The sequence below is a fragment of the Leptomonas pyrrhocoris genome, assembly GCF_001293395.1.
Source record: "Leptomonas pyrrhocoris isolate H10 chromosome Unknown, whole genome shotgun sequence".
Taxonomy (NCBI): Eukaryota; Euglenozoa; class Kinetoplastea; order Trypanosomatida; family Trypanosomatidae; genus Leptomonas; species Leptomonas pyrrhocoris.
This window is the reverse complement of record NW_015438380.1, coordinates 63128-82251: the sequence shown is the minus strand read 5'-3', so window position 1 is coordinate 82251 and position 19124 is coordinate 63128. Positions and strand designations below refer to the sequence as shown.

Sequence of the window (19124 nt, the reverse complement as noted above, 5' to 3'; positions counted from 1 at the left end):
GGCGGTGGGGCCGGCAACGGCTGTGAACAGGCAGGGACACACGCGCGCATCAAGATACGTGCGAGCGCCTGCAGGGACACGCATTTCACACACCTCAAACAATCAGTACTCCTACAGGTAGGCTTTAAACAAGAAGATTACAAGATACATTTAACGAGGTATTAATATATATCGAAACAAGCGTTTTGGGGATCAGGAGGGGGGATTAGCTTTTGATGAGCGCGGCGCTGCTGGCGGGCCTCCTGCGCTCCTTCCCGTGCAGGCAGACCCGATCGGAGGCCCCAGGTATGTGTGTATGTGCGTGGGGCAGCACAGCGCGCAGCTCCGCGTTTCCACACCGATGTGCACGTTGGGAGCGTGTTCTTTACCAATGGTGTGGAGCAGAGCAAACAAGAAAACAGAAGCTTTAAAAATGTAGTCTACCGTATTTTCGTTTCTTTACTGATGTGTGTCGCCACGGCAAAGGACGCCTTTGCGGGTGCATCCCCCGCTGCGTGCGACGGAATGCATGCCGGCACAGGTATGCGTGTGTTGAGGGGCCGGCCCGCACTCGCTACAGAAGTCCATGTCCGATGCACAGCGATCGAGGGGAAGCAAACAAACAGACAGGGGAAAGAAAATGATGATGACAGGCGGCGTGCGTGTTGGCGAGTGCGCCGAACGCCATCTGCCTTCTCGAGGCTCCTCGCTGCGAGTGTGACCGCGCACTCATTAAGCACTGCTTGATGAGCTCCAGCGGGAGGTGGGGAGGGGGAGAGAAGGGTGGCAACGCGTTGCACCCCTCGCCCTGCCGCAGACGCGCACCTGTCGCTCGTACGCGAGAAGAGAGGAACAATAAAAGAGAACGACGCTGAGACTGCGGCGCAGACGGACGATGGACTGCAGGGCGCTCATGCGTCGAGGCGCATCGTGCCACGCAGGCAGCGCCACTCCTCGCTCACAGAGCTCCCCGCTTTGGCCGCACCTTCAGTTACGCTGCGTTAGACCGAACACCACCGATTCTTTTGACGGACGGCACGGCTCGCTCCACCGGGGCCCCTAGACGTCGATGAGGGTGTCCAGCAGGTTGTACAGCGAGTTGGTGAAGTTCTTCGCCGCATTCGCCACCGGCGCCTTCCAGATCGTGTCCATCGTGTACACCTCCACGCTGGCGGTCACCGTCGCCGCGCCGGTGTTCTTCGCGTACACGGCCACGCCCGTCGTGTCGTCGCCGTTGTCGATGTAGAGGCGGCTCGTCATCGTCTCCAGCCCGCCATCCTTGAAGATCTCGATCACGCTGTTGTCCACGTAGATGTGCAGCTCGAAGCCGTTGGGCGTGGCGGTGGCGAACGGCGCGCGGCCGCTCAGCGGACCGGTGGAGCCGATCGACTTGGAGGCCTCGCGGCTCAGGTACAGCAGCGGCTCCCGCACGAGACCGCTGGCGGCGTCTGCGCTGGCCTCCATCGGGTTGATCTTCCAGTACATCTTGCAGCTCTTCGTGCTGGAGAAGTAGGTGTAGGACTCGCAGAGGCGCAGCTTGTTGCACTCGGCGCTGCAGTTCGCCGCGTCGGGGCCGTCGAAGATCTTGATCGCCGGCCAGTCCTCCTTCTGCTGGTTGCCCGGCACCACGCTCGGGCCGTACGGGGGCATCTTGAGCGACACGCTGGCGCTCTGCGTGAGGTCGGCGTTGGCGCGAATCATCACGCCGATCTCGGGGGCGTCTGACCCGTCCGCGGCGTACGTCGCCGTCGCCGAGAAGATGGACGGGTCGGACACGGTGAACTTCGCGACGATCTCGTGGTAGAGGGTGTTGTTCGTGTTGCTGCGGATGATCTGCGTCGGCGTGCTCGTCACGGGCACACCCTCCACATCCACCAGCTTGTTCAGCCGCAGTCCCTTGATCTCCGGCACGGGCTGCGTCTTCAGCTTCTTCTCCGTGCTGTCGTACTCCACCGTGCGCAGCATGTTCTGCACGCCCGACCACCCGTTGGCACGGATCTGGTCGTCGCTCAGCTCATCGTTGGTCCAGCCCCAGATGGTGCGGCGGTTCAGGATGGGGTCGTGGAACGTCTTCGAGGCGTAGAGGGGACCGTAGTCGATGAAGGTGAAGCTGCGTGCGGGATCCTCGACGAAGACGTACTGGCCGAGCTTACTGTCCAGCTGGTAGGAGCCGTACATGATGTAGTCGCGGTGCGAGGGCATGGTGGACACCTTCAGGTAGTGCTCGCCCGTCGGCGCCAGCTTGAAGAAGTCCGGGCACTCGAACATCACATCCAGGTCGTACTTGTACACGTAGAGGCTGTGCGAGAACTTGTAGCCGGACTGGAAGGTGGGGTCCTGCGTGCGGAAGATGACCACGTGCGCGTTGTCGCCCTCGGCGTCGTTGATGCGGGCAACGAAGGCAATCAGCCACTGGCCCGGGTGCTCCGGGTCCTCCCACCACTCCGTGGGGTCGCGGAAGTTGCCGAGCCCGACGACGCCGGGCACGTCGTCCTCCGACAGGATGACGTTGCGCGCACTCTTGACCAGCCGGTCCAGCGTGCGCTTGCCCACGAGATCCGCCTTGGTCGGGCTGGCGAGGCACTGGCGCTGGATGTTCTCCGGCTCCGTGCACGTGTACACCGCGATGGGCTCGCTGTGGTTGTTGTTGATCATCGTGCCCGAGTACACGCCCCACTTGTCGTACCACTTGTCCGCCCACATCGCCACCGGCGACTCGGGGCGTGTCCACTTGACGTAGTCGTCCGACGTGACGTGGTACCACGCGATGTCGCCCCAGAGAGGGCCGTTGGGGTTGTACTGCATGTACAGGTGGATCTTACCCGTCACCGGGTCGCGGTAGGGGCCGTTCGGGTCGTTGATCCAGTTCTTCGGCGGGCGGATGTGGAAGATGGGCTCGTACGGCACACCGTCCAGGGCCAAGGCGAGGCCGGCCATCATGGCCACCGCCACGAGGAGCCAGATCACGCCGCGACGCACCGAGGCAGCGATCATTGGTGCGACTTTTGCCGTTAGAGGTGTGGAGAGGAAAGGAGAGAGCGAGGGGGTGCTCGTTGGGAGTACGTCAGCGAGTCAGCGAGGGTTGCTATTAGTTACGATTCTGAGCAGGGCGGCAGCGGTGCGTTGGCGCAGGTGGTTGGCGGCGGCGACGCGGAGAAGGGGACAAGAGAGAAGCGCAGGGGGCGAGGGACGAGGGAGGAGGGTGAAGAGACGCAGGGCCATTTCTGCGTGTGTGTGTGTGTGTGTGTGTGTGCAGCACCGACGAGGCCGGTCAGCGCATGAAAGCGCGGAAAGGGCGGAGGAGGCAGAACGGCAGAACGACAGCCAACAGGCACCGACGGCCCTCAGAGGAAAGCGAAGACGCTCCATCGTGCGTGCCGTTGTCGCTTCCCACGTGCTTCGTGGCCACCCTCGTGCGCCAACACCGCCGTGCACGAGAGCGCAAAGCACAACAGCGGATGGCGAGAGCACATCAAAAGGAGTGGAATCGATTAGAAGAGGCCCAGCACGTTGTCACGCCCAACGCGGCGTGCGCACAACGAGCTTTCCGGGAGGGAACAACGGGCAACCATAAATATAAGGCCGGCGAAAGCGTAAACATTGAAACTTTAACACACAGGAAACGGAAGACAAAAAATAGATTTTAGTGTTGAGCGTCTTTGGTCTCGCGGGCCCCACCGCACAGGAAAGAAATGGGACAGAAAACGCAGCGAGGTGCGGCGGTGGGGCCGGCAACGGCTGTGAACAGGCAGGGACACACGCGCGCATCAAGATACGTGCGAGCGCCTGCAGGGACACGCATTTCACACACCTCAAACAATCAGTACTCCTACAGGTAGGCTTTAAACAAGAAGATTACAAGATACATTTAACGAGGTATTAATATATATCGAAACAAGCGTTTTGGGGATCAGGAGGGGGGATTAGCTTTTGATGAGCGCGGCGCTGCTGGCGGGCCTCCTGCGCTCCTTCCCGTGCAGGCAGACCCGATCGGAGGCCCCAGGTATGTGTGTATGTGCGTGGGGCAGCACAGCGCGCAGCTCCGCGTTTCCACACCGATGTGCACGTTGGGAGCGTGTTCTTTACCAATGGTGTGGAGCAGAGCAAACAAGAAAACAGAAGCTTTAAAAATGTAGTCTACCGTATTTTCGTTTCTTTACTGATGTGTGTCGCCACGGCAAAGGACGCCTTTGCGGGTGCATCCCCCGCTGCGTGCGACGGAATGCATGCCGGCACAGGTATGCGTGTGTTGAGGGGCCGGCCCGCACTCGCTACAGAAGTCCATGTCCGATGCACAGCGATCGAGGGGAAGCAAACAAACAGACAGGGGAAAGAAAATGATGATGACAGGCGGCGTGCGTGTTGGCGAGTGCGCCGAACGCCATCTGCCTTCTCGAGGCTCCTCGCTGCGAGTGTGACCGCGCACTCATTAAGCACTGCTTGATGAGCTCCAGCGGGAGGTGGGGAGGGGGAGAGAAGGGTGGCAACGCGTTGCACCCCTCGCCCTGCCGCAGACGCGCACCTGTCGCTCGTACGCGAGAAGAGAGGAACAATAAAAGAGAACGACGCTGAGACTGCGGCGCAGACGGACGATGGACTGCAGGGCGCTCATGCGTCGAGGCGCATCGTGCCACGCAGGCAGCGCCACTCCTCGCTCACAGAGCTCCCCGCTTTGGCCGCACCTTCAGTTACGCTGCGTTAGACCGAACACCACCGATTCTTTTGACGGACGGCACGGCTCGCTCCACCGGGGCCCCTAGACGTCGATGAGGGTGTCCAGCAGGTTGTACAGCGAGTTGGTGAAGTTCTTCGCCGCATTCGCCACCGGCGCCTTCCAGATCGTGTCCATCGTGTACACCTCCACGCTGGCGGTCACCGTCGCCGCGCCGGTGTTCTTCGCGTACACGGCCACGCCCGTCGTGTCGTCGCCGTTGTCGATGTAGAGGCGGCTCGTCATCGTCTCCAGCCCGCCATCCTTGAAGATCTCGATCACGCTGTTGTCCACGTAGATGTGCAGCTCGAAGCCGTTGGGCGTGGCGGTGGCGAACGGCGCGCGGCCGCTCAGCGGACCGGTGGAGCCGATCGACTTGGAGGCCTCGCGGCTCAGGTACAGCAGCGGCTCCCGCACGAGACCGCTGGCGGCGTCTGCGCTGGCCTCCATCGGGTTGATCTTCCAGTACATCTTGCAGCTCTTCGTGCTGGAGAAGTAGGTGTAGGACTCGCAGAGGCGCAGCTTGTTGCACTCGGCGCTGCAGTTCGCCGCGTCGGGGCCGTCGAAGATCTTGATCGCCGGCCAGTCCTCCTTCTGCTGGTTGCCCGGCACCACGCTCGGGCCGTACGGGGGCATCTTGAGCGACACGCTGGCGCTCTGCGTGAGGTCGGCGTTGGCGCGAATCATCACGCCGATCTCGGGGGCGTCTGACCCGTCCGCGGCGTACGTCGCCGTCGCCGAGAAGATGGACGGGTCGGACACGGTGAACTTCGCGACGATCTCGTGGTAGAGGGTGTTGTTCGTGTTGCTGCGGATGATCTGCGTCGGCGTGCTCGTCACGGGCACACCCTCCACATCCACCAGCTTGTTCAGCCGCAGTCCCTTGATCTCCGGCACGGGCTGCGTCTTCAGCTTCTTCTCCGTGCTGTCGTACTCCACCGTGCGCAGCATGTTCTGCACGCCCGACCACCCGTTGGCACGGATCTGGTCGTCGCTCAGCTCATCGTTGGTCCAGCCCCAGATGGTGCGGCGGTTCAGGATGGGGTCGTGGAACGTCTTCGAGGCGTAGAGGGGACCGTAGTCGATGAAGGTGAAGCTGCGTGCGGGATCCTCGACGAAGACGTACTGGCCGAGCTTACTGTCCAGCTGGTAGGAGCCGTACATGATGTAGTCGCGGTGCGAGGGCATGGTGGACACCTTCAGGTAGTGCTCGCCCGTCGGCGCCAGCTTGAAGAAGTCCGGGCACTCGAACATCACATCCAGGTCGTACTTGTACACGTAGAGGCTGTGCGAGAACTTGTAGCCGGACTGGAAGGTGGGGTCCTGCGTGCGGAAGATGACCACGTGCGCGTTGTCGCCCTCGGCGTCGTTGATGCGGGCAACGAAGGCAATCAGCCACTGGCCCGGGTGCTCCGGGTCCTCCCACCACTCCGTGGGGTCGCGGAAGTTGCCGAGCCCGACGACGCCGGGCACGTCGTCCTCCGACAGGATGACGTTGCGCGCACTCTTGACCAGCCGGTCCAGCGTGCGCTTGCCCACGAGATCCGCCTTGGTCGGGCTGGCGAGGCACTGGCGCTGGATGTTCTCCGGCTCCGTGCACGTGTACACCGCGATGGGCTCGCTGTGGTTGTTGTTGATCATCGTGCCCGAGTACACGCCCCACTTGTCGTACCACTTGTCCGCCCACATCGCCACCGGCGACTCGGGGCGTGTCCACTTGACGTAGTCGTCCGACGTGACGTGGTACCACGCGATGTCGCCCCAGAGAGGGCCGTTGGGGTTGTACTGCATGTACAGGTGGATCTTACCCGTCACCGGGTCGCGGTAGGGGCCGTTCGGGTCGTTGATCCAGTTCTTCGGCGGGCGGATGTGGAAGATGGGCTCGTACGGCACACCGTCCAGGGCCAAGGCGAGGCCGGCCATCATGGCCACCGCCACGAGGAGCCAGATCACGCCGCGACGCACCGAGGCAGCGATCATTGGTGCGACTTTTGCCGTTAGAGGTGTGGAGAGGAAAGGAGAGAGCGAGGGGGTGCTCGTTGGGAGTACGTCAGCGAGTCAGCGAGGGTTGCTATTAGTTACGATTCTGAGCAGGGCGGCAGCGGTGCGTTGGCGCAGGTGGTTGGCGGCGGCGACGCGGAGAAGGGGACAAGAGAGAAGCGCAGGGGGCGAGGGACGAGGGAGGAGGGTGAAGAGACGCAGGGCCATTTCTGCGTGTGTGTGTGTGTGTGTGTGTGTGCAGCACCGACGAGGCCGGTCAGCGCATGAAAGCGCGGAAAGGGCGGAGGAGGCAGAACGGCAGAACGACAGCCAACAGGCACCGACGGCCCTCAGAGGAAAGCGAAGACGCTCCATCGTGCGTGCCGTTGTCGCTTCCCACGTGCTTCGTGGCCACCCTCGTGCGCCAACACCGCCGTGCACGAGAGCGCAAAGCACAACAGCGGATGGCGAGAGCACATCAAAAGGAGTGGAATCGATTAGAAGAGGCCCAGCACGTTGTCACGCCCAACGCGGCGTGCGCACAACGAGCTTTCCGGGAGGGAACAACGGGCAACCATAAATATAAGGCCGGCGAAAGCGTAAACATTGAAACTTTAACACACAGGAAACGGAAGACAAAAAATAGATTTTAGTGTTGAGCGTCTTTGGTCTCGCGGGCCCCACCGCACAGGAAAGAAATGGGACAGAAAACGCAGCGAGGTGCGGCGGTGGGGCCGGCAACGGCTGTGAACAGGCAGGGACACACGCGCGCATCAAGATACGTGCGAGCGCCTGCAGGGACACGCATTTCACACACCTCAAACAATCAGTACTCCTACAGGTAGGCTTTAAACAAGAAGATTACAAGATACATTTAACGAGGTATTAATATATATCGAAACAAGCGTTTTGGGGATCAGGAGGGGGGATTAGCTTTTGATGAGCGCGGCGCTGCTGGCGGGCCTCCTGCGCTCCTTCCCGTGCAGGCAGACCCGATCGGAGGCCCCAGGTATGTGTGTATGTGCGTGGGGCAGCACAGCGCGCAGCTCCGCGTTTCCACACCGATGTGCACGTTGGGAGCGTGTTCTTTACCAATGGTGTGGAGCAGAGCAAACAAGAAAACAGAAGCTTTAAAAATGTAGTCTACCGTATTTTCGTTTCTTTACTGATGTGTGTCGCCACGGCAAAGGACGCCTTTGCGGGTGCATCCCCCGCTGCGTGCGACGGAATGCATGCCGGCACAGGTATGCGTGTGTTGAGGGGCCGGCCCGCACTCGCTACAGAAGTCCATGTCCGATGCACAGCGATCGAGGGGAAGCAAACAAACAGACAGGGGAAAGAAAATGATGATGACAGGCGGCGTGCGTGTTGGCGAGTGCGCCGAACGCCATCTGCCTTCTCGAGGCTCCTCGCTGCGAGTGTGACCGCGCACTCATTAAGCACTGCTTGATGAGCTCCAGCGGGAGGTGGGGAGGGGGAGAGAAGGGTGGCAACGCGTTGCACCCCTCGCCCTGCCGCAGACGCGCACCTGTCGCTCGTACGCGAGAAGAGAGGAACAATAAAAGAGAACGACGCTGAGACTGCGGCGCAGACGGACGATGGACTGCAGGGCGCTCATGCGTCGAGGCGCATCGTGCCACGCAGGCAGCGCCACTCCTCGCTCACAGAGCTCCCCGCTTTGGCCGCACCTTCAGTTACGCTGCGTTAGACCGAACACCACCGATTCTTTTGACGGACGGCACGGCTCGCTCCACCGGGGCCCCTAGACGTCGATGAGGGTGTCCAGCAGGTTGTACAGCGAGTTGGTGAAGTTCTTCGCCGCATTCGCCACCGGCGCCTTCCAGATCGTGTCCATCGTGTACACCTCCACGCTGGCGGTCACCGTCGCCGCGCCGGTGTTCTTCGCGTACACGGCCACGCCCGTCGTGTCGTCGCCGTTGTCGATGTAGAGGCGGCTCGTCATCGTCTCCAGCCCGCCATCCTTGAAGATCTCGATCACGCTGTTGTCCACGTAGATGTGCAGCTCGAAGCCGTTGGGCGTGGCGGTGGCGAACGGCGCGCGGCCGCTCAGCGGACCGGTGGAGCCGATCGACTTGGAGGCCTCGCGGCTCAGGTACAGCAGCGGCTCCCGCACGAGACCGCTGGCGGCGTCTGCGCTGGCCTCCATCGGGTTGATCTTCCAGTACATCTTGCAGCTCTTCGTGCTGGAGAAGTAGGTGTAGGACTCGCAGAGGCGCAGCTTGTTGCACTCGGCGCTGCAGTTCGCCGCGTCGGGGCCGTCGAAGATCTTGATCGCCGGCCAGTCCTCCTTCTGCTGGTTGCCCGGCACCACGCTCGGGCCGTACGGGGGCATCTTGAGCGACACGCTGGCGCTCTGCGTGAGGTCGGCGTTGGCGCGAATCATCACGCCGATCTCGGGGGCGTCTGACCCGTCCGCGGCGTACGTCGCCGTCGCCGAGAAGATGGACGGGTCGGACACGGTGAACTTCGCGACGATCTCGTGGTAGAGGGTGTTGTTCGTGTTGCTGCGGATGATCTGCGTCGGCGTGCTCGTCACGGGCACACCCTCCACATCCACCAGCTTGTTCAGCCGCAGTCCCTTGATCTCCGGCACGGGCTGCGTCTTCAGCTTCTTCTCCGTGCTGTCGTACTCCACCGTGCGCAGCATGTTCTGCACGCCCGACCACCCGTTGGCACGGATCTGGTCGTCGCTCAGCTCATCGTTGGTCCAGCCCCAGATGGTGCGGCGGTTCAGGATGGGGTCGTGGAACGTCTTCGAGGCGTAGAGGGGACCGTAGTCGATGAAGGTGAAGCTGCGTGCGGGATCCTCGACGAAGACGTACTGGCCGAGCTTACTGTCCAGCTGGTAGGAGCCGTACATGATGTAGTCGCGGTGCGAGGGCATGGTGGACACCTTCAGGTAGTGCTCGCCCGTCGGCGCCAGCTTGAAGAAGTCCGGGCACTCGAACATCACATCCAGGTCGTACTTGTACACGTAGAGGCTGTGCGAGAACTTGTAGCCGGACTGGAAGGTGGGGTCCTGCGTGCGGAAGATGACCACGTGCGCGTTGTCGCCCTCGGCGTCGTTGATGCGGGCAACGAAGGCAATCAGCCACTGGCCCGGGTGCTCCGGGTCCTCCCACCACTCCGTGGGGTCGCGGAAGTTGCCGAGCCCGACGACGCCGGGCACGTCGTCCTCCGACAGGATGACGTTGCGCGCACTCTTGACCAGCCGGTCCAGCGTGCGCTTGCCCACGAGATCCGCCTTGGTCGGGCTGGCGAGGCACTGGCGCTGGATGTTCTCCGGCTCCGTGCACGTGTACACCGCGATGGGCTCGCTGTGGTTGTTGTTGATCATCGTGCCCGAGTACACGCCCCACTTGTCGTACCACTTGTCCGCCCACATCGCCACCGGCGACTCGGGGCGTGTCCACTTGACGTAGTCGTCCGACGTGACGTGGTACCACGCGATGTCGCCCCAGAGAGGGCCGTTGGGGTTGTACTGCATGTACAGGTGGATCTTACCCGTCACCGGGTCGCGGTAGGGGCCGTTCGGGTCGTTGATCCAGTTCTTCGGCGGGCGGATGTGGAAGATGGGCTCGTACGGCACACCGTCCAGGGCCAAGGCGAGGCCGGCCATCATGGCCACCGCCACGAGGAGCCAGATCACGCCGCGACGCACCGAGGCAGCGATCATTGGTGCGACTTTTGCCGTTAGAGGTGTGGAGAGGAAAGGAGAGAGCGAGGGGGTGCTCGTTGGGAGTACGTCAGCGAGTCAGCGAGGGTTGCTATTAGTTACGATTCTGAGCAGGGCGGCAGCGGTGCGTTGGCGCAGGTGGTTGGCGGCGGCGACGCGGAGAAGGGGACAAGAGAGAAGCGCAGGGGGCGAGGGACGAGGGAGGAGGGTGAAGAGACGCAGGGCCATTTCTGCGTGTGTGTGTGTGTGTGTGTGTGTGCAGCACCGACGAGGCCGGTCAGCGCATGAAAGCGCGGAAAGGGCGGAGGAGGCAGAACGGCAGAACGACAGCCAACAGGCACCGACGGCCCTCAGAGGAAAGCGAAGACGCTCCATCGTGCGTGCCGTTGTCGCTTCCCACGTGCTTCGTGGCCACCCTCGTGCGCCAACACCGCCGTGCACGAGAGCGCAAAGCACAACAGCGGATGGCGAGAGCACATCAAAAGGAGTGGAATCGATTAGAAGAGGCCCAGCACGTTGTCACGCCCAACGCGGCGTGCGCACAACGAGCTTTCCGGGAGGGAACAACGGGCAACCATAAATATAAGGCCGGCGAAAGCGTAAACATTGAAACTTTAACACACAGGAAACGGAAGACAAAAAATAGATTTTAGTGTTGAGCGTCTTTGGTCTCGCGGGCCCCACCGCACAGGAAAGAAATGGGACAGAAAACGCAGCGAGGTGCGGCGGTGGGGCCGGCAACGGCTGTGAACAGGCAGGGACACACGCGCGCATCAAGATACGTGCGAGCGCCTGCAGGGACACGCATTTCACACACCTCAAACAATCAGTACTCCTACAGGTAGGCTTTAAACAAGAAGATTACAAGATACATTTAACGAGGTATTAATATATATCGAAACAAGCGTTTTGGGGATCAGGAGGGGGGATTAGCTTTTGATGAGCGCGGCGCTGCTGGCGGGCCTCCTGCGCTCCTTCCCGTGCAGGCAGACCCGATCGGAGGCCCCAGGTATGTGTGTATGTGCGTGGGGCAGCACAGCGCGCAGCTCCGCGTTTCCACACCGATGTGCACGTTGGGAGCGTGTTCTTTACCAATGGTGTGGAGCAGAGCAAACAAGAAAACAGAAGCTTTAAAAATGTAGTCTACCGTATTTTCGTTTCTTTACTGATGTGTGTCGCCACGGCAAAGGACGCCTTTGCGGGTGCATCCCCCGCTGCGTGCGACGGAATGCATGCCGGCACAGGTATGCGTGTGTTGAGGGGCCGGCCCGCACTCGCTACAGAAGTCCATGTCCGATGCACAGCGATCGAGGGGAAGCAAACAAACAGACAGGGGAAAGAAAATGATGATGACAGGCGGCGTGCGTGTTGGCGAGTGCGCCGAACGCCATCTGCCTTCTCGAGGCTCCTCGCTGCGAGTGTGACCGCGCACTCATTAAGCACTGCTTGATGAGCTCCAGCGGGAGGTGGGGAGGGGGAGAGAAGGGTGGCAACGCGTTGCACCCCTCGCCCTGCCGCAGACGCGCACCTGTCGCTCGTACGCGAGAAGAGAGGAACAATAAAAGAGAACGACGCTGAGACTGCGGCGCAGACGGACGATGGACTGCAGGGCGCTCATGCGTCGAGGCGCATCGTGCCACGCAGGCAGCGCCACTCCTCGCTCACAGAGCTCCCCGCTTTGGCCGCACCTTCAGTTACGCTGCGTTAGACCGAACACCACCGATTCTTTTGACGGACGGCACGGCTCGCTCCACCGGGGCCCCTAGACGTCGATGAGGGTGTCCAGCAGGTTGTACAGCGAGTTGGTGAAGTTCTTCGCCGCATTCGCCACCGGCGCCTTCCAGATCGTGTCCATCGTGTACACCTCCACGCTGGCGGTCACCGTCGCCGCGCCGGTGTTCTTCGCGTACACGGCCACGCCCGTCGTGTCGTCGCCGTTGTCGATGTAGAGGCGGCTCGTCATCGTCTCCAGCCCGCCATCCTTGAAGATCTCGATCACGCTGTTGTCCACGTAGATGTGCAGCTCGAAGCCGTTGGGCGTGGCGGTGGCGAACGGCGCGCGGCCGCTCAGCGGACCGGTGGAGCCGATCGACTTGGAGGCCTCGCGGCTCAGGTACAGCAGCGGCTCCCGCACGAGACCGCTGGCGGCGTCTGCGCTGGCCTCCATCGGGTTGATCTTCCAGTACATCTTGCAGCTCTTCGTGCTGGAGAAGTAGGTGTAGGACTCGCAGAGGCGCAGCTTGTTGCACTCGGCGCTGCAGTTCGCCGCGTCGGGGCCGTCGAAGATCTTGATCGCCGGCCAGTCCTCCTTCTGCTGGTTGCCCGGCACCACGCTCGGGCCGTACGGGGGCATCTTGAGCGACACGCTGGCGCTCTGCGTGAGGTCGGCGTTGGCGCGAATCATCACGCCGATCTCGGGGGCGTCTGACCCGTCCGCGGCGTACGTCGCCGTCGCCGAGAAGATGGACGGGTCGGACACGGTGAACTTCGCGACGATCTCGTGGTAGAGGGTGTTGTTCGTGTTGCTGCGGATGATCTGCGTCGGCGTGCTCGTCACGGGCACACCCTCCACATCCACCAGCTTGTTCAGCCGCAGTCCCTTGATCTCCGGCACGGGCTGCGTCTTCAGCTTCTTCTCCGTGCTGTCGTACTCCACCGTGCGCAGCATGTTCTGCACGCCCGACCACCCGTTGGCACGGATCTGGTCGTCGCTCAGCTCATCGTTGGTCCAGCCCCAGATGGTGCGGCGGTTCAGGATGGGGTCGTGGAACGTCTTCGAGGCGTAGAGGGGACCGTAGTCGATGAAGGTGAAGCTGCGTGCGGGATCCTCGACGAAGACGTACTGGCCGAGCTTACTGTCCAGCTGGTAGGAGCCGTACATGATGTAGTCGCGGTGCGAGGGCATGGTGGACACCTTCAGGTAGTGCTCGCCCGTCGGCGCCAGCTTGAAGAAGTCCGGGCACTCGAACATCACATCCAGGTCGTACTTGTACACGTAGAGGCTGTGCGAGAACTTGTAGCCGGACTGGAAGGTGGGGTCCTGCGTGCGGAAGATGACCACGTGCGCGTTGTCGCCCTCGGCGTCGTTGATGCGGGCAACGAAGGCAATCAGCCACTGGCCCGGGTGCTCCGGGTCCTCCCACCACTCCGTGGGGTCGCGGAAGTTGCCGAGCCCGACGACGCCGGGCACGTCGTCCTCCGACAGGATGACGTTGCGCGCACTCTTGACCAGCCGGTCCAGCGTGCGCTTGCCCACGAGATCCGCCTTGGTCGGGCTGGCGAGGCACTGGCGCTGGATGTTCTCCGGCTCCGTGCACGTGTACACCGCGATGGGCTCGCTGTGGTTGTTGTTGATCATCGTGCCCGAGTACACGCCCCACTTGTCGTACCACTTGTCCGCCCACATCGCCACCGGCGACTCGGGGCGTGTCCACTTGACGTAGTCGTCCGACGTGACGTGGTACCACGCGATGTCGCCCCAGAGAGGGCCGTTGGGGTTGTACTGCATGTACAGGTGGATCTTACCCGTCACCGGGTCGCGGTAGGGGCCGTTCGGGTCGTTGATCCAGTTCTTCGGCGGGCGGATGTGGAAGATGGGCTCGTACGGCACACCGTCCAGGGCCAAGGCGAGGCCGGCCATCATGGCCACCGCCACGAGGAGCCAGATCACGCCGCGACGCACCGAGGCAGCGATCATTGGTGCGACTTTTGCCGTTAGAGGTGTGGAGAGGAAAGGAGAGAGCGAGGGGGTGCTCGTTGGGAGTACGTCAGCGAGTCAGCGAGGGTTGCTATTAGTTACGATTCTGAGCAGGGCGGCAGCGGTGCGTTGGCGCAGGTGGTTGGCGGCGGCGACGCGGAGAAGGGGACAAGAGAGAAGCGCAGGGGGCGAGGGACGAGGGAGGAGGGTGAAGAGACGCAGGGCCATTTCTGCGTGTGTGTGTGTGTGTGTGTGTGTGCAGCACCGACGAGGCCGGGCCAGCACATGTTTGGTGGTCAAAACCGCGTAGTTCTCTTTTGGGGTCGTGCGACACTGTATGGAGTGTTCGACACTGAGGGTAACAGCACGTGCCCGCAGAGTCGTTACGCACGGAGTGCAGCTTTTGGACTTGGTAGTACTACCGTACGCTCCGACGTAGAAGTGAGGGCACCCACCAGTGTCAGGATTGGGGTGCCAGACGCGCAGCGAATCAACAATGACAGAGGGACAAGAAAGAGAAAGAAGAGAAGCGACCTCCCTCTTCCTCCTCCTCCTCCTCCTCCCCATACCAAACCGCAAACGCACACACGCACAAGCAAGTGAATGCAAACACACGTGTTTCAATGAATACACACACACATCTCTCTCTCTTTCTCTATCTATCTATCTATCTATATATGTATAGATAGATGTTCATGATACACGCTTAGTGTGTGTGTACATCGGAGTCCAGCTGGTTCGCACCAAACCGGCGCATCTTTCGAAAATAGGTAGCCTTCTGGCGTAGCATAGCCAGCTCACCCGCACTGTATTGCTCCACCGCATCGTTGGTGCCTTCTCCTTCCAGCAAGTGAAGAATAGGGTCCTCGTAGAGGGCGCGCTCTAGTCTCTTTAAGCTCTTCAGGTGCTGCTCCGCGATGCCGCGCATCTTCATGATGTGCTCCATATGCTCGGGGCTGAGGTCGTTGATCAGGTTCTCCCGCTTCTGCTCAACGTGCGTGATCCAATCGCCGAGGTGGTAGTAGCGACGGACGAGGAAGGCGTCGTAGACGGTCTTGACCGTCGGGTGCAGCGGGGCGTAGCGCTTGTCGAGTTCCGCTGCAATGCGCTCCCGATCGCGTTTAATCCGCTCGATGCGACGGTGGAACTGCGAGTGCAGCGGGTCATCATGCAGCTGCTGGAGGTCGTCGGCCAGGCTGCCGTACAGGTCGTAGACGAGCCGGAGACACGTATACAGAAGCTCGTGCCGGGGGTTGAGGTGCGGGTTGGGGTGCTCGGCGGTGGCCGGGTATTGCATGTGGCGCTGCAGGTAGGTGGCACTGTAGCCGTCCCACTGCTCCGTGTTGAGCCACTGCTGCTGGTCGCCTTTCACCCGTGGCAGGCCGTCCACGCCGTCGGGTTGCACCACGTGCGGGTGGTGTAGATAGCGGTGAAACTGATCACTTGACTGGTGACGACTGGCAATGAAGAAGGGGAGCGCTGGGGCCGCGGTGGAGGAGGAGGTGCTGAGGGAGCCGGAACGGGAGAGGCGTGCACCTCCAACTCCTCTGTGAGAGAGGCAAGACCTGGCGGAGACGAGGGAGGGCAGTCGGCTACACCACGCCGTCGAAAGCACACGCGAGGGAGGCACCGCCGCGCCAAACTTTCTTTCTATAGGCATTTTTTTTTCCGGTTTTGCCTTTGTGAGTCCAAAAAATGAGTAAGGTTTTGTTTCCACAGGGAGACGTTGTCTGCGTGTGAATGTGCGCTTCTGTGTGCGCCAGCCGCGGAACGTAAAGCAACCGAGTTCGCTGCCGTAGCCGGGGAGAAGATCAAACGAAGAGGGGAAGGGGGGGGGGGGAATACAGAAGAGCTGATACCTCCCAGCGGCATCCAGAAAGCGCAGAAAGAGGCCCTTTTTCTTTCTTCCAATGGCTCACCGGACTGCCTCGTTGCGCGCCGTAGCGCTCGCATGGCAGAAGGGAATTCATCATGGAAGTGCACCCCCTCTGCCTTCCTTTCTTTCTTCGGGCGCCTCTCTCTCTCTCTCCCTCTCTCGCCGGGCCACATGCAAGGCCAGCATCCGCGGGAGGCGTTGCACGCGAGAGGGAATTAGACTTGTTTGACTGTTGTCAACGTCGGCTTGTGCCGGCACACACGATAGACCTCATCATACGCTCTTGTCCTTCCAAGCTCTCTCCCTCTCACCCTCCTGCTTTGATTTCGTGAGGACGTTTTTTTTTTCATTTCGGCTGGAAGAGAAAGTACGGTAAAGCCACCGAACAGCGGCGACGCATAGGAGAAGAATCAAAGGGAAAAGAAGAACAGTGACCGGAGACGACTTCACTAGCGAGAGGCAACGGTACCGATTTCTAGGTCCGTCAGAACACCCCAAAGGGGGAAAAACCCCCAAAACAACAACAACAAGACGCCTTCACACGCCACGCGCGCTACCAAATCAACGATAAAGCCCGCACACGCACACCAGAAAGGAATGAGGAGGACAGAAATAATGCCGTGCCGCCGCGCCAAGCGAAGCAACCCCCCCCCACACACACATGCACAAAGAAACGCGCCTTTCCGCGACATCCTTTCGCGTTTCTCCCTTTTCTTCTTCTTTGTTTTGCTTACTGCGTCTCCGCGGCGTTGTGGCGCGGCGCATTTGGACGACGGAAGAACACATCGCGGTGCCCCATCTCCTTCGACTGCTTCGCGTCGTAGAAGGTCTTGTGCATGTCGTCGAAAGGCGTGTAGTACTTCATCGACTGCGGGTTCTCGGCTGTGCCGGAGGACTCCCAGAGCTGCTGCAGCAGGTCCTCCCAGACGGCGCGGCCGATGTTCCACCCGGCCTGGTCGGACCGCGGGCGGCGCCACTCACCGTATTCGCCCACCATGCGCAGCACCGCCTTGCGCGAGGCGAGCGGGGCGTCCCACGCGTTACTGAAGGCGAAGGCGGAGTCGCCGTCCATCTTAAAACGCTGCGCGCGAAAAATGCCATGGCCCTGCGTGATGGTCATGCTCTCAATGACGTTCTGATGGACCCGCATGCGGGCCTCGCGGGTGTGGCGCTGGTTCCAGCTCGGCAGGAAGAAGCCTTTAAACTGGATGCCACGGGCGATGGCGTCCATGTTCGCGATCTGCATCGGCTGGTGGCTCGTGTTGCCGTATGTGACGCACACACCGTTGTCGCCGAGTAGATTCACTAGGTTCGACCCGTAGCCACCGCAGGTGTGGTTCATCAGCAGCTTGGGCGGTGGCACGTCCGACAGCAGGCGGCGCATGTAGTTCGTGCGGGCGTAGTTGTACGGCACCACCGCGAAGGCGCCACGCAGTTTGAAGAACGCGGTCAGGTGGGCGTGCTCCGTGCGGCCGAGCTGCATCGTTTGAAAGAGCTTCGCGCCCTTCGCCCGCACGTACCCCTGGCAGATCTGCGCAATGGAGGACGACGCGCCCGTCTGCAGCACCACATCGTTCGGCTGTATGCTGACAAAGTCGTGGGTGAGGTGGTAGGCAGTGTGAAAGAGGGAGAGGGACGCTAGGTACTCGACGTCCACGTCCGCGCGGCACGGCATCACGTCTAGGTTCTCCGCATCCGTGACAATGTGGGTCGCCCAGCTGCCGACGGTCGGGTTGTTGATCCAGACCAGATCGCCCTCCTGAAGGGCGAGGGATGCGGTGCTGCCCACCTCCTCCACCACCCCGACGCCTTCCACGCCGGCGACGTGTGGCATGCTGACCGACGGCATCGTTCGCGGCCCGCCATGGCCCTCGATCAGATTCTTGTCGTGGCGGTGCACGGGCGCAGCGAGCATCTTCACCACGACCTGGCCGCTCGTGCGGTCGAAGGGGACGCGGTAGCGCTCGTACTGCAGGACCTTTTCGGGGCTGCCGTGGCGGTGGTAGCGCCACCCTGTGGCGGCGACGGTGCGCACCTTGGGAAGGCCTAAGAGATGCAGTGAACTGCGCATTGTTCTAAAAACAAAGTTCCTACTATATTTTTCCTTTTCTTGTTTTTCTTGTTACTGAAAAGACAGAAGAGATGCTCGGTGGAGAAGCCTCGCTAAGAAGCTAACTAACTAAGAAAAATAATAGTGTTGATGTGTGAGGGTGTTGGCGGGAGGGGAGGGAGGGGGAAGGGCCATCAGAGAAGGACGCAACACTCTCAGCGATAAATTTACGCGGGGCGAACACTTCGAGGCACACAGTCAGAGAGAAAACAAACAAATCGAAGAGATTAATAATAATAATAATAATAAAACAAACGCAGACGCTGCACAGAGAGAAAAGCAGCTGCACACGATACGAGTAAAAAGATGTTTCCCTTCCAGCTCAACGATAGTCGTATGAATGGAAGTGGTCGCACTCTGCGTGTTTTCTAAAAAATAGTAATAATACTAGTAATAAAACCAATGCCTTTCTTTTGGTTTGTGGTTTGGGACGAAGTGCGAAGTCAAAGCGAAAAGGAAGAAGAGTTCCAACACTCTCTCTCTGCGACGCTGCCCGTGCGAGGTGATGAAGATGCGGATTTTCACGGCGTCGTGAACACGCGCATGCGGGGTGCGAGAAAGACGGCGCACTCAGCGGTGGTTGTGGGAACCCCAGCAACATCAACAATAGCAAGAGAAAAAAGAAGAAGAAGGGAGAAAGAGGGATGGAGAGAGAGGAAGAAGACGTTGGAATGAAATCGACGCCAACGCGTAATCTGCGAGAGGCAGTCCCCGAGGGAGGAGAGATGCCGCTGGGTGCGGTCGATCGTCACGTACAAACACAGCACAACAAACCGGCACACGGACAGCCATTTGCGTTTCTTTCTTTTCCTTCCTTCCTTACCTCCTAGGAAAGGGAAGGGAAGGGAGGGGGGAACGCATCAAACAACAAACACCATCGTCCTGCTCGCACCTGCTTTCCGACACCTCTCCTGCCTTGCTTTCTCTTTTCTTGTGTAAGTATATACATATATCCGCATTTGCTAACGGTTGCCTTGATGGACTCGGGCGGTGGAGGTGCCACACCTTTATTTCACTATACATTGCAGATCCAAGGCGAACTATAACGCGGAAGCCTGTCGTATACACACACAC

The 19124-nt window shown here is 60.7% G+C and overlaps 6 protein-coding genes across 14 annotated transcripts; all 6 read right to left on the bottom strand.

The window, feature by feature from the left end:
* Positions 1 to 1038: 1038 nt before the first annotated feature.
* ABB37_08387 (putative beta-fructofuranosidase) lies at positions 1039 to 3081 on the bottom strand (the record flags this gene model as incomplete). Of its 3 annotated transcripts, none has more annotated exons than XM_015807382.1 (1): positions 1039 to 3081. In XM_015807382.1, the coding sequence occupies exon 1, from the start codon at positions 2971 to 2973 to the stop codon at positions 1039 to 1041; it is 1935 nt and encodes a 644-aa protein (XP_015653921.1). In that variant the 5' UTR covers positions 2974 to 3081. The 3 variants fall into 3 exon arrangements, with proteins under 3 accessions (XP_015653921.1, XP_015653922.1, XP_015653923.1); XM_015807383.1 differs by having other exon boundaries at positions 1039 to 3066; XM_015807384.1 differs by having other exon boundaries at positions 1039 to 2983.
* A 1654-nt stretch (positions 3082 to 4735) lies between these two features.
* ABB37_08386 (putative beta-fructofuranosidase) lies at positions 4736 to 6778 on the bottom strand (the record flags this gene model as incomplete). 3 transcript variants are annotated; one of them, XM_015807379.1, is made up of 1 exon in its annotated part: positions 4736 to 6778. In XM_015807379.1, exon 1 carries the CDS (start codon positions 6668 to 6670, stop codon positions 4736 to 4738), a length of 1935 nt encoding a protein of 644 aa, XP_015653918.1. In that variant the 5' UTR covers positions 6671 to 6778. The 3 variants fall into 3 exon arrangements, with proteins under 3 accessions (XP_015653918.1, XP_015653919.1, XP_015653920.1); XM_015807380.1 differs by having other exon boundaries at positions 4736 to 6763; XM_015807381.1 differs by having other exon boundaries at positions 4736 to 6680.
* A 1654-nt stretch (positions 6779 to 8432) lies between these two features.
* ABB37_08385 (putative beta-fructofuranosidase) lies at positions 8433 to 10475 on the bottom strand (the record flags this gene model as incomplete). 3 transcript variants are annotated; one of them, XM_015807376.1, is made up of 1 exon in its annotated part: positions 8433 to 10475. In XM_015807376.1, exon 1 carries the CDS (start codon positions 10365 to 10367, stop codon positions 8433 to 8435), a length of 1935 nt encoding a protein of 644 aa, XP_015653915.1. In that variant the 5' UTR covers positions 10368 to 10475. The 3 variants fall into 3 exon arrangements, with proteins under 3 accessions (XP_015653915.1, XP_015653916.1, XP_015653917.1); XM_015807377.1 differs by having other exon boundaries at positions 8433 to 10460; XM_015807378.1 differs by having other exon boundaries at positions 8433 to 10377.
* Positions 10476 to 10863: 388 nt separating this feature from the next.
* On the bottom strand, positions 10864 to 14172 carry ABB37_08384 (putative beta-fructofuranosidase). 3 transcript variants are annotated; one of them, XM_015807373.1, is made up of 1 exon: positions 10864 to 14172. In XM_015807373.1, the coding sequence occupies exon 1, from the start codon at positions 14062 to 14064 to the stop codon at positions 12130 to 12132; it is 1935 nt and encodes a 644-aa protein (XP_015653912.1). In that variant the 5' UTR covers positions 14065 to 14172; the 3' UTR covers positions 10864 to 12129. The 3 variants fall into 3 exon arrangements, with proteins under 3 accessions (XP_015653912.1, XP_015653913.1, XP_015653914.1); XM_015807374.1 differs by having other exon boundaries at positions 10864 to 14157; XM_015807375.1 differs by having other exon boundaries at positions 10864 to 14074.
* Positions 14173 to 14770: 598 nt separating this feature from the next.
* ABB37_08383 (putative mitochondrial hypothetical protein) lies at positions 14771 to 15856 on the bottom strand (the record flags this gene model as incomplete). Its single annotated transcript, XM_015807372.1, has 1 exon — positions 14771 to 15856. The coding sequence occupies exon 1, from the start codon at positions 15722 to 15724 to the stop codon at positions 14771 to 14773; it is 954 nt and encodes a 317-aa protein (XP_015653911.1). The 5' UTR covers positions 15725 to 15856.
* An 814-nt stretch (positions 15857 to 16670) lies between these two features.
* On the bottom strand, positions 16671 to 18541 carry ABB37_08382 (putative mitochondrial oxidoreductase; the record flags this gene model as incomplete). Its single annotated transcript, XM_015807371.1, has 1 exon — positions 16671 to 18541. The coding sequence occupies exon 1, from the start codon at positions 18009 to 18011 to the stop codon at positions 16671 to 16673; it is 1341 nt and encodes a 446-aa protein (XP_015653910.1). The 5' UTR covers positions 18012 to 18541.
* Positions 18542 to 19124: the final 583 nt, after the last annotated feature.